The sequence below is a fragment of the Saccharomyces mikatae genome (genome assembly GCF_947241705.1).
Source record: "Saccharomyces mikatae IFO 1815 strain IFO1815 genome assembly, chromosome: 13".
NCBI lineage: Eukaryota > Fungi > Ascomycota > Saccharomycetes > Saccharomycetales > Saccharomycetaceae > Saccharomyces > Saccharomyces mikatae.
In genome coordinates this window covers 525971-538417 of record NC_079268.1, presented here as the reverse complement: position 1 = coordinate 538417, position 12447 = coordinate 525971, and the positions used below count along the sequence as shown (strand labels likewise).

The following is a 12447-nucleotide window of genomic DNA, read 5'->3' as shown; positions in this document are numbered from 1 at the left end:
AGCCGAGCAAAATATATCTCTTTATTAACAATCAGAAAATGACTATATCTACACTTAATAGTGATACTGCAAAACGCGGTTCTCAAAGCGGCGACAGCAAAAATGGTGGGAAGGAATTTACGTACGGAAAGAAGTGCTTCACAAGGGAGGAATGGAAGGAGCAAGTGAGTAAGTATTCGGCCATGGGCGAGTTGTACGCAAATAAAACAATACATTATCCGTTGAAAATCCAGCCCAACAATAGCAGTGGTGCAAAAGGTGATGGTTTTGCCACTATACAGACCACTCCGATAGAGCCCACGCTGCCTCGGCTCCTGCTGAACTACTTTGTCTGTATGGCTTATGAAGACTCGAGCATCAGGATGGCCAAGGAGCTTGGGTTCATAGGTAATAACAAGGATGTTGCTCTTTTCAATGACCTGTATAAGATCAAAGAGCGTTTCCTCATCAAACGTCTTATCAAGCTGGGTCAAATCAATAAGGCAATGGAGGAGATAAACTCGATCTTTGGGCTGGAGGTGCTAGAGGAGACTTTCAATGCTACAGAAAGTAATGCGAGTAGAACAGAGAAGCAGCAACAGCAGCAGCAACAATTCGATATCGATGGAGACTTACATTTCAAGCTGTTGCTGCTGAACTTGATCGAGATGATAAGAAGCCACCATCAACAAAAGGACGCCTCCAAGGACTCAAACGATTTTATACTTAATTTGATTCAGTACTCTCAAGAAAAACTTGCCATAAAGGCTTCATCTAGTATCAAAAAGATGCAAGAGCTGGAATTAGCAATGACTTTGCTACTGTTCCCCTTTTCTGACTCCACGGATGGCAACAACATCAAGCTACCCAAATCGTTACAAAACTTGTACTCAATATCCTTGAGATCCAAGATAGCCGACTTAGTCAACGAAAAGTTGCTCAAGTTTATTCACCCAAAGATCCAGTTCGAAATCAGCAATAATAATTCGAAATTCCCTGATTTGTTAAATTCCGAAAAAAAAATAATTACCCAGACGTTCACGGTGTCTAATAATAATCTCATTAATGGTTCAAATGGCACAAAAATAAACCACATTTCTTCCGACCAAGCAATTAATGAAAAGGTAGCAAACAACGAGGCCACGGCCACTACTAACTCGGTTTGGTTGAATCAAAGGCATGGAACTGCCGGTACAGATTCGCCGACAACGACTTTTCATAACTTGGAAAACAAAAATCACTGGAATCAAACTTCTGAATTATTAATTTCCTCCGATGCAAAGACAAAATGTTTAGAATTTAATAATTACTACTCTTCTGAATTTCCCTATGAGCCAAGATTAACGCAGATAATGAAACTGTGGTGTTGGTGTGAAAATCAGCTTCATCACAACCAGATAGGTGTGCCCAGGGTGGAAAATTAACATACGTAAGGTGTACATAAGTATATATGCGTTGAGTAACTATGTTTTTCATAATATAAAATCGCATTTTATTGTGTTCCCAGTGTCAATTTTTAAGAAACATAACTGAACATCATCAATGTTCAATGGAAGTAGTTCATCTTTATGATTGTAAATTTTGACACCATTGGAAATTGTGAACTTTTTTGCTTCATCACGATCTTCGTTCTTTATTATATCGCGATATATTTCACAATCTTTGAAGTAGTGGTAAAGTCTCAGCCTCAGTACACGCAAAGTAGCGCCAAATTCAGGTCTCTTTTCATTTTCGTAATCTTCTGGCGAAAATTCCACATGAAATATTAACGGGGTAGATAAAAGTTCTTTCCCATCCACAATAACGTTACATTTAACATCCAACTCTGACACAAACACCGGCTTTGCGAAAAATTTGTCTCGATCTTCAAACTCCTCGATTACAATCCCGCTTTTCTCATCCTTGTATTCTTTACCGTGATATTCATCACTTACTAACATCCTATGAAGCCTTAAACTTTCATCAATTCTTCCGCGCTCTAATTCTTCAGAGGTGTTTTTTTGTAAGAGGCTCATTTCAATGGTTATATACAGTTCATTGAAAAACGCCAGTGTGCCCACCACTATCAAAAAGAGTGTGATTCTACCACTTATTCGATCGTGAACGAATTGATGAACATATGGCAATTCCTGTAGTTTATGTATCAATTCTGATTCGAGATCTAGATATCTATCCTTTAATGACATATTTTTCTTCTTTTATCCTACTCTCTATTATGAACACTTTCAAGGGTATTGACATGCAATTTGCTATGTAATCATCTTCAAGAATTATTTTTTGAATTGCTTTATATTTTGTTTTTTTTTCATAAAAGCTTAGTTTAAACGAGCTTGTTCTTCTTGCTTAGCGATATTACCGAAACTCGGGTTTACCTTTCCTTTTATTTCGTGGCTAGTGTTAAAGAAAACCTCAGAAAAAGGGTTCACTTTTCAAACATTTTACTGAGAACCGTTTCGACCTTATTAACCTTTTTATAAATTATTGTAATGGACAAGTATTCTTAGTTAGTATCCTGGTGTAATATTGAAAGAACAAACAGATAAAGAGAAGGGGGGAATAATTTCTTAGAGATTTATACATACCCATTTAATGAAGTCTTCGTCCTTCAACTTTTTCTTAATTAGCCGCTTAGATATTTTTCTTGACGCATTCATGTTGACATTTTTGACGCTCAGCGATGTTCCCTCGTCAAGATAAGTTTTTTCCTTTGTTCCGTTAAATAAACCATTTAGTATCGGTTCTTCATTTCTGCAAGGTGTATTTGCATTTTTTGATCTTTGAGAACCGTCTAGCTTATTGTCCACTTTTGTCATAATATTGGCATTTTGCGCTGTTGGATTTTCCTTGTCTAGGCCACATATTTTTGGTGGAGTTGTAGCTAAAACAGTGGAACTTTGAACTTGCACATCCTTTTCTGTTTGTTCCTTTGGTGTATGAACGTCTAATAAGGTAGTAGCACGCTCAGAAATGTTTTTTCTTGAACTAGCTAGATCAACAATGGGATCGATATTTTTTTTTTGGTTTACTATGTTGGGGAAACAGCCAGTAATCTTTGGTAGGATTTGGGAAGCTTCCGGTAGCTGTACATTTAGTGGCTCTGGCCAACTTGATACAGCCTGTGTAGTCAATGGAGTGTTAAGATCTTGTGAAGAATGCCCCGCACTTAAATCCGTTTTTGGCCAGCTTGGTTGAGCAATGGGGAAGTTTTTGTGAGTCAAAATGTTATTGGGGTGAATACTTGCCTCTCTTTCAGGTTCTTCCTGATAACGTTGGCTAAAATCCATAATCATATTTTGTGTTTGAAATTGTGCGTTAGAATTTTTATATCCACTGACATTTGTACTTTCAGTGAAATCAGCCTTTTTACTGTTTTTTATGTCCAATACCTGGTTTGTTATCATGTTCCGAGCTATTGAAGTCTTAGCTGTTCTTAGAATAAAATTGAGATTTTTTAAAGAAACAATAGTTTTGTTGAAGTCAATTTCATTTGGTAGATTGATTTGAAATCTTCTCAACATTTTTGGCCCAAATTCCTCGGAGATATATTTGCAAGAGATTATAGGGCATTTACATGAAAATTGTATCATATCTTGGTTATTTCCAAGCGGCAGCTTAATGTTTTCTAGTAGAGTTGAGTTATTGAGAACAATATGAATAACAACTTGTCCCAAGTCCATCAATAGGACCCGAAATTGAAGAGTACAATTAGTGGAAAGGTGTTGCCATTTGTCTATCTGAGGAGGTTCAAGCATTGAGTAAAACCCATTTGGGGCGAGGGAAGGAATTGTGTACTTTGAGTATTTCTTGATTGTAACGGAACAGTATTCATACATCGTTTTCTTCCTTGTTTGGGCTTCTTGTTACTTTGATGTGATAATTTGTTTACACCTTTTTTTTCTACTCTTCATGAGTTAGCCGCCCAACTTACAGCGGGAGTCATGATAGGTAAAAGAAATGACATTGTTTCAAGAGTTTTTAAAATTATTTCGTCTTCAACTATTTACTAGTATTTTTACTGGATATTTAAAACATTGAGAATTATTTCATCAAGCGAGTTCAATACTTGTAATAACTGTGTCCTTAATGGGGAGGCGGTATAGTGAACCGGACTACTATTCATACAGAAGATTTGAAATCATTTTGTTTGTCACTTTATAAGACAATAAAGAACACAGATATCTTCAGATTCAAAAGCTAGCGTGTCTGTAAAAACTTTTATTGCAGTGTGAAAACATTCATTGTGTGTATGATGTACTGTTTATTGCCATTTTATGTTTAGGTCCGAATACAGAATACAAAAATTAATCTTGGTAAAGAAACAAAAAAACAACAACAAAGAAGTGAAAACATTGAACCTCTTAGAAAACAACAGAACATAGTTTAAGGGAGAATACTGATCAACACTTAACCGTAGAACACAGACCAATAAAGTTTTTGGTGTTGGATTTCAATTCAAACTTTTCAGTAAACATGGTGTATTTCTATGAATCAAAACCAACTGAGTATTCAGTACCCTACCAAATTGTAACCGGTAAAGATAAATTTGAAAACGATCTGCTAATCAAATGGAGCTATAAAGAGTTGAATTATGTTTGGTTTCACGCTGATAAGTACTCAAGTGGTCATGTTTATTTAAAATTACATCCACATGAGAAATCAATTGATGATGTACCCCAAGAAGTAGTACATGACTGTTTGCAGCTGTGCAAATCAGAATCGATTCAAGGAAATAAAATGCCACAATGCACCATCTTGATCACACCCTGGCATAACCTGAGGAAGAACAAATACATGAATCCTGGTGAAGTATCTTTTAAATCTTTAAGACAGTGTAAAAAAATGGAATGCGGAGCAAGAGATAATAAAATACTAAATAGATTGGTCAAGACAAGGGTAGAACTATTTAATAATGTAGAAGCTACACTTAATGAGGCAAAGAAGACCAAAAATGCTGAATTTTTTGTAAACTATATTGACTCCAATAGGTTGAATCTTATTGAAGATGAAAAGCTAAGAAGGCTAGAGAAAAAGAACAAGAAGAAGAAGGCGAACGATGACTTCATAAAAGATACACTGCTGGAAACGTGATCATCTCCATAACATAGCCAAGCCTAGAATAGTATACCATGTGTGCTCTTTATCCTTGTTACAATGATCGCGTTTCTTTTTTCATTTGAGCCGTGAAAAATTTTTCCCTCCGGCGAAGAATATTGAAAATAAAATCCCATTGAAATCAGCGATGAGATGATCATTTTTATATAGGGATTGTATTGCTGAAGTGTGTAAGTAAATAACTATACTACCAGCTCACATTTTTTCAATCAATACGGAAACGACGACATAATGTCAAAAAGGTCCATTGAAGCTGACGAGCAAGATAGAGTAGTCTCCGCTAAGAAGGACTTTAATTCTGTCCCTGTTTTTTCTACATCTGGAGAACAAGATGCTCCTATGAATAATCTAGAAGAACAATTGAGCGACGAGTTTGATAGTGATGGTGAAATTATTGAAATTGATGGTGATGATGAAATTAATGACGAAGATGACCTTAAGAAAAAGCAAGAAGAAGCTGAAACTTTAGTACAAAAGGACCAGTCTGAAGACAACAAAGAGAAGATTCAGGAGCTATACTTGCCTCATATGTCTCGTCCGTTAGGTCCAGATGAAGTTCTTGAGGCCGATCCTACCGTTTATGAAATGCTACATAATGTCAACATGCCATGGCCATGTCTGACACTAGACGTCATTCCAGATACATTAGGATCTGAACGTAGAAACTATCCACAGTCTATTCTGTTAACCACAGCCACTCAATCTTCGAGAAAAAAGGAAAATGAGCTAATGGTCTTGGCACTTTCTAATTTAACGAAGACACTTTTGAAAGACGAAAATGAAGAAGAAGATGAGGAGGAGGATGATGATGATATAGACCCCATTATTGAGAACGAAAATATACCACTGAGAGATACAACTAATAGACTAAAGGTTTCTCCATTCGCCGTATCTAATCAAGAGGTACTAACTGCTACAATGAGTGAAAATGGTGATGTCTATATATATGATTTAGCTCCACAAAGCAAAGCTTTTGCTACACCAGGTTATCAAATCCCAAAGTCCGCTAAGCGTCCTATTCATACCGTCAAAAATCACGGAAATGTTGAAGGTTATGGGTTAGATTGGTCACCATTGATCAAGACTGGCTCTTTATTATCAGGTGATTGTTCAGGACAGGTATATTTCACTCAAAGGCACACTTCCAGATGGGTGACTGATAAACAGCCATTTACTGTTTCAAACAATAAATCCATAGAAGACATCCAGTGGTCTCGCTCAGAATCAACGGTTTTTGCAACAGCAGGTTGTGATGGATATATAAGGATTTGGGATACAAGATCAAAAAAACATAAGCCAGCCATCTCTGTTAAGGCTTCTAACACTGATGTAAACGTCATAAGTTGGAGTGACAAAATAGGTTATTTGCTTGCAAGTGGTGACGACAATGGTACCTGGGGTGTATGGGATCTGAGACAGTTTACACCAAGTAATGCTGACAGTGTTCAGCCAGTTGCTCAATATGACTTCCATAAGGGAGCCATTACTTCTATTGCATTCAACCCATTAGATGAATCTATTGTTGCAGTAGGTTCAGAAGATAACACTGTAACTTTATGGGATTTATCTGTGGAAGCCGATGATGAAGAAATTAAACAACAAACCGCTGAAACAAAAGAGTTACAGGAAATCCCACCGCAGTTATTATTTGTTCATTGGCAAAAGGAAGTTAAAGATGTCAAATGGCACAAGCAAATTCCAGGTTGTTTGGTAAGTACCGGTACTGATGGTTTGAACGTCTGGAAAACAATCAGTGTCTAAATTGTATACTACATAGATCATACATTAAAACATGGTATATTAACAATAAACAAATCAACTCAGATAAATAAATAGCAGACATGAAAAGTATCTTTAATACATAATTGCCATTGTGATGAGTACAGTGTTCATGGAAATAGTTCCTTTAAAACCTCGAAATTTGAAACGACGTATTTTTTTTCACTCAGCTGTAACGTATCGGTTTGTTTAGTACTGGCTTCCCAAGTGTTTATTGAATTGTTATCTATTTTATCAATTGACAGTTTGTATTCGTCTCTGGCTGCTTCACTAATCGACTTTGATAAATATCCATATTTATCATTTCTATCCAAAAGTATACCCGTCCAACCGGCAGCTACTGCCCCTTCAAGATCATTGTTTAACTCATCTCCAATATGGAAGCAATGCTGTAGAATTTCTTCCTTGGAGTACGATTTTAGTAAATAAGGGTGTTTATATATGATATCATCAAGCGCATGTTGAAATATTGCCTTATCAGGCTTAGTCAGGTCAAGCTCATATGACAAGTAGATTTTATCAGCAAAGGTTTCATACAATCCAATATTCTTCAACAGCTTGTAAAAAATTGGATCTGTATTGCTTATTATTCCTAATATAATATTAGGATATCTTGATTTCAAACTCTTCAAGAACCTGACCAAATCTGGATAAACAAAATACGATTCGAAGCCCGAAAACCGCATCAATATTTCACTTATCATCTCATTGGGGATTTCATTCGGTGCAAAGAGGTTCCTAATCAAAATAGACCACCATTCTTCGGGCTTAATGTTAGAGAATTTTCCGTACTGAGGATAATCCTCCTTCAATTTCTTGAAAACATGTGGGAAATTCTTCGTTAATGTTGAAGGATTAGCCTTGATACCATATTTACGTCCAACCATGCAGTATTGTTCCATAACCGGAAGTTTTGTAGCATATAGTGTATTATACGCATCGAAAGTGATAATCAGGGGCTTTGCTACCCTAAGGACATCAGACCACGCATTTACAGGTATTCTTTTTGGATAAGTCATTGAGGTTTTCTGCTGCTGCTTTTGATACCCTTTTTAATATGGAAATATAAGTAAGTGTCGGCACTTTTTTTCTTTTTCTTTTCACACTAACCCTATGTTGAATCATTGTGAAGTGACCTAACTAGATCAAATAACTTGAGCATTTCAAAGAATGGAACAATTCAAGAATCTTTTCGCTTTCTTTAGTATTTTAATATTGATGTACAGAGATATATTATACATTTTAATCGTACAAGAATATTACGGGAAAGAAATCTTCCATCTAATTTTCATGTGATACTTAATTATTGAAAAAGAGATCATTCTTGGCAAAACAAAAGGCATCTGTAATTTCAATAGCCTCGTAGGTACCTTGCAGACTTGTGACTACCTTGTATTCATGGGAATATATATCAGTGACTTTGTGCGTTTCAACAACCTGCGACCTCTTTTTGCCGTGCTTTCCATCCGTTTCTTCTGTCCTTACATAAGTTAAAGAGAAAGGAGGTGTACCTTCGAATGAAAAGATCACTTCAGCCTGATCACCCTCGTGAATGTCTTCAGTGATATAGTTTCCTTGAGAAACAGTTACGGAAGGAATTGGATGTATGTTTAAGGATAAATCATCAAACTCACTCTTCGAACCTGGTTTCGTAAAGTCTACGATGCATTGAGACGATGAATCCTGTAAAGAGGTGATGGATATAACACCCGGTTCAGATGCCAATCGGACAAACTGTGAACTGCGCTCTTTAGATTTCAGCGGAATACCATTGAATTCATACTTGATCATAAATGGTGCTACACCATTTAGTTGATAAGCGACGTAATCCCCTACACAGTACTCTGTGGAAGGATCTAATATGTGTATCTTTGGTGCATCAGTAATTGACACCAAAATTTGGTTACGCGAGCCGGATATAACATTATTGACGCAGCCATTTGCGTCAGTAACAGAATCAATACTTATGGCATGGTTGCCCAACTTCATGCCTTCGTATAGCTTTTCGAATGTGAAATTTTCTGAGTCAATGTTGTCAATGGTATATTGGTCTGTTCGACTAGTACTTTCGTGATAGACGCTAAAAGTTATTGAGAATGGGCTTTCTCCTTGCAAAAACTTTAAATCTATCGCTTCCAAAAATGAGATTTGACCCACATTAGCAGCACATGCACGCAAGGTTTTACCTCCGTCAGCAAATACAACATCTGGAATGGGATGTACGGTTTGTTTGATTACAAGTTCAGACTGATGTTCTTTAAAATGTATGTCGGCCTCACCATAATTGCCATCAAAAATAGCCTTAATTGTAGTTATATATTCTCCAGGAACTTGATTAGGCAGTTTTAGCGAAGCATATCTAGTTGCCACCTGAATCTTTTTTGAGGAAATATGGCCATTGGGTGCCATCAAATCGTATTCTAATATAAACGGCGGAGAGCCAAATAGAGCCAAATCAACGGTACCCTCCATCCCTTGACAGACTTCTTCTTTGGTAAATAGGTTGTTCGTCAATTTTGTTATATGATGATTATCTTGGATGGTAAAGCTTGGCCTCTTCAAGAAAGACACCTTATACACGCTATTTTGGTTAATCACTTTACCTTGACAACTTGAGTCACGAATGTCAACCAATTGGTAAAGTCCTTCTTCAGTGACTTTCAAGGCCGGTTTGTAACTATTCTGAAATTTGTTTTCAAATTCTTTCAGAAAGTTTTCATTGTAATCCATGTGTTTAAATTTAACGGTAAATGGCCCCTCCCCACTTAGTTTGAGTGGTATTTCGGTAACAGAACCATGCTTAATTCTGACTTCTTTGACAGGCTCAAAAAAATTGAAAGCCGCAGATGGAATATCCCTTCTCACCTGTATCTTAGCATCCGATTGGCTGAGTCCAACTAGACACCCAGTAGAATCCTTAATAGAAACTAAAGATAGGATATAATCACCACCGGTAGTAAAATCTGGAGTTTTAATGACATATTCATTGCTTTTGATTTCTTTGATTTCATATGTCTTCCTCTTGCTCGAGAATGTTTCTATGATGTCATATGTTAACGTGAAAGGAGCTTGTCCTTTTAGGGCAACAGGAACAGTGCTGTGGTCACCCAAACAAAGTTTTAAATCATGCTGTGATTTTAATGCTGCGCTTGGTTTTACTCTCATTGAGGTTTTGAACGTATAATCTTCAACAGGTTCTAATTTAATTGGCTCCGTGAATAATTTATTAGAAACATTGTTAAACACAATTTCATAATTACCTTCCTTAGGTGGACTATAGCTGAAGTGATTTCTGGTACCTTCGGATGTATGTCTCTTTGCATCGTATAGCTTTCTTTCACCATTTTCAAGCTTGTAAATTTTGGTGTTATAATAGTACGGTGGAGCACCAGTAAAAGATAGCTCGAAATTCAGGCCAACTTGTCCGACACATTGGTCCAATATCGGGAAAGATTTAACTTCCATAGTAGGTGCAACTGGCATAGTGACTAGAACGTTCGATTTACCAATAATCACACCGGGACAAAACTTAGATTCGACGTATTCTAAATTATACAAACCCGGAAGATCGGCTTGAAACACTTTAGCTAAAGAATTCGTAGTAATATTCATTTTCTTTTTCGCCTCATCTTGTGAGCCAGTATATGACATGCTTATAACATATGGAATATCTGATGTCCAGTTTTTGATTTCTTCTAAGACAATGGCAATAGAACGTTTCGTGGGTGATTTAGGATCAAATCTTTCCTCTAGAGCTGCGCGTGGGATTCCATGAACATTAAAATCATAGGATAAATCATAACGTTTTCTTAAATCTTCAGGAAGAGATGTAAAATCTACTACATTACCCAGGCCATCAATTATTTTGTCAACGTTATATGCATACTTACCATCCTGGGTAATCAGAGAATCTAAATTAATATTAACAGGCTGGCTTCTACCCCATTTCAAATCGTTTAGTTCTTCTTGAGTAAAACTTTGTCTGGGTTTACTTGATTGTAAGGGAGACTCAAAATATTCTGGTTGCAGGCTGGAATCTACATATGTGAACCTTTGACCATTAACAATCTTAGAATATGCTAACTTCATTGGAGGTACACCTTGAATTTCAAGAGAAATATTATCCGAATCACCAATACACCTATCATTATTTCCAGCCCCAGTTATTGATGCAATTGGACAGTGGGGAACAATCAAGTGTGATTGGTGGATTTTCAAGTTTAATTTCTTGGAGTCAACAATTTTTTTTATTTGATAAAAGCCAGTGTCTTGAAGGGTTAAAGCCAAATAACGAATTGTGCTATCTTCCTCAAAATCGTTTGAATGAGTTTTTAGGACCGAATTTTCTTTTTTAAGTAGAGATTTAGGGTTATTGATGATTCTGAAGTCTTTCTTACTCAAGGAACGTAGTTCTACTGCATTCGTGTAAAGATCTCTATATTCTAATTCGATGAAATCAATCTCTTCGGTTGAATTTATTCTAATGGGTACGTCAATAGAGCTAACTTTAAAAAGATTGGTGTCCATAGGTAAACAGTATGATTCATGAAGAGGGTTGAACATAGCTGTATTTTCAGGTAGGATCTTGATTGTTAGAGCACCTTTGAAATGGGAAGATGAATCAACAATACGATGGTGATTGATGGCCGAGCCTGTTACGCTGAGTTCTCTCGCGTGAAGTTTCCTCCAAGTGGTCAAAACTAATGAAACCAAAATGAACTCATGATCGCTTGATATAAAAATGTTCAGTAGTATCATGGCCAAGATCTGGAGATACACCATCCATGGTTTGAAGGTCAGTTTAGGAATGTTAAAAGATGGCAAAACATACAGGAATAAAGAATCAATTATGAAATATTTGGATACGAAGTTAAATCGATAATTCTTAAACAACAAACCCGGAAGTGGCAGCCCAGATTTAAGTATTACCAGATCATATATTTTGTAACATTGAATGATCAGGAATAATATCACCGCAAGTGTTCTTTGTTTGGAAATCTCTAAAACGTTAGTTGATATTAAGGGTAATGAATGAGTATCGACCTTTTTATCACCACTAATGTGGCGGTCTTTGCTGTTGCGTTCATATATCTTTGATTTTTTATCGCTTGAATCACTTCCAGTATTCTTAAATTTTTTTGGGCTTAGAGCTCGATTTCCTTCACTAGGCTCATCATCTTCGTATTGGAAACGTCGTGTTGCGCTTATTTTAGAGCGATTACTATAAGATGGGTGTGATGATCCGGACGCAGAATTGCCGATCCAATGATTTCCTCGCGGAGTATCATTAAACGCGTTATATCTGTACTCCATTCTACAAGTCTCCTGATGAACTTACCTAATACAATGGATCTGTAATTCACTTTAAATTGGTTCGATGAGATTCCATTTATTATTGCCTAACAAGTTCTTATTTTTGTTCACTAGAAAAATAACGTACTAAGTGATTATAGCGTGTAAGATGATCTTTTTTGGTTATTGTTGCGAAAGGAATATTGCGAACTTTGGAGAGTGAAAGTACTATATATTTACTATCATTTTTAACCACAGTATCGTTAATTTATTATCTCTATATAT

At 36.4% G+C, this 12447-nt stretch overlaps 7 protein-coding genes across 7 annotated transcripts; 3 read left to right on the top strand and 4 right to left on the bottom strand.

Annotated features, from left to right (window-relative positions):
• Window positions 1-38: 38 nt before the first annotated feature.
• GID8 (glucose-induced degradation complex subunit GID8) lies at window positions 39-1403 on the top strand (the record flags this gene model as incomplete). Its single annotated transcript, XM_056224851.1, has 1 exon — window positions 39-1403. The coding sequence occupies one exon, from the start codon at window positions 39-41 to the stop codon at window positions 1401-1403; it is 1365 nt and encodes a 454-aa protein (XP_056078728.1).
• A 48-nt stretch (window positions 1404-1451) lies between these two features.
• Window positions 1452-2165, bottom strand: ERG29 (Erg29p; the record flags this gene model as incomplete). Its single annotated transcript, XM_056224850.1, has 1 exon — window positions 1452-2165. The coding sequence occupies one exon, from the start codon at window positions 2163-2165 to the stop codon at window positions 1452-1454; it is 714 nt and encodes a 237-aa protein (XP_056078727.1).
• A 236-nt stretch (window positions 2166-2401) lies between these two features.
• Window positions 2402-3812, bottom strand: REC114 (Rec114p; the record flags this gene model as incomplete). Its single annotated transcript, XM_056224849.1, has 2 exons — window positions 2402-2446; window positions 2562-3812. 2 exons carry the CDS (start codon window positions 3810-3812, stop codon window positions 2402-2404), a joined length of 1296 nt encoding a protein of 431 aa, XP_056078726.1.
• Window positions 3813-4449: 637 nt separating this feature from the next.
• JLP2 (Jlp2p) lies at window positions 4450-5067 on the top strand (the record flags this gene model as incomplete). The annotated part of the gene is made up of 1 exon (XM_056224848.1): window positions 4450-5067. The coding sequence occupies one exon, from the start codon at window positions 4450-4452 to the stop codon at window positions 5065-5067; it is 618 nt and encodes a 205-aa protein (XP_056078725.1).
• A 255-nt stretch (window positions 5068-5322) lies between these two features.
• Window positions 5323-6852, top strand: RRB1 (ribosome biosynthesis protein RRB1; the record flags this gene model as incomplete). The annotated part of the gene is made up of 1 exon (XM_056224847.1): window positions 5323-6852. The coding sequence occupies one exon, from the start codon at window positions 5323-5325 to the stop codon at window positions 6850-6852; it is 1530 nt and encodes a 509-aa protein (XP_056078724.1).
• Window positions 6853-6980: 128 nt separating this feature from the next.
• On the bottom strand, window positions 6981-7889 carry DPI35 (Dpi35p; the record flags this gene model as incomplete). The annotated part of the gene is made up of 1 exon (XM_056224846.1): window positions 6981-7889. The coding sequence occupies one exon, from the start codon at window positions 7887-7889 to the stop codon at window positions 6981-6983; it is 909 nt and encodes a 302-aa protein (XP_056078723.1).
• Window positions 7890-8169: 280 nt separating this feature from the next.
• Window positions 8170-12183, bottom strand: POM152 (Pom152p; the record flags this gene model as incomplete). The annotated part of the gene is made up of 1 exon (XM_056224845.1): window positions 8170-12183. One exon carries the CDS (start codon window positions 12181-12183, stop codon window positions 8170-8172), a length of 4014 nt encoding a protein of 1337 aa, XP_056078722.1.
• Window positions 12184-12447: the final 264 nt, after the last annotated feature.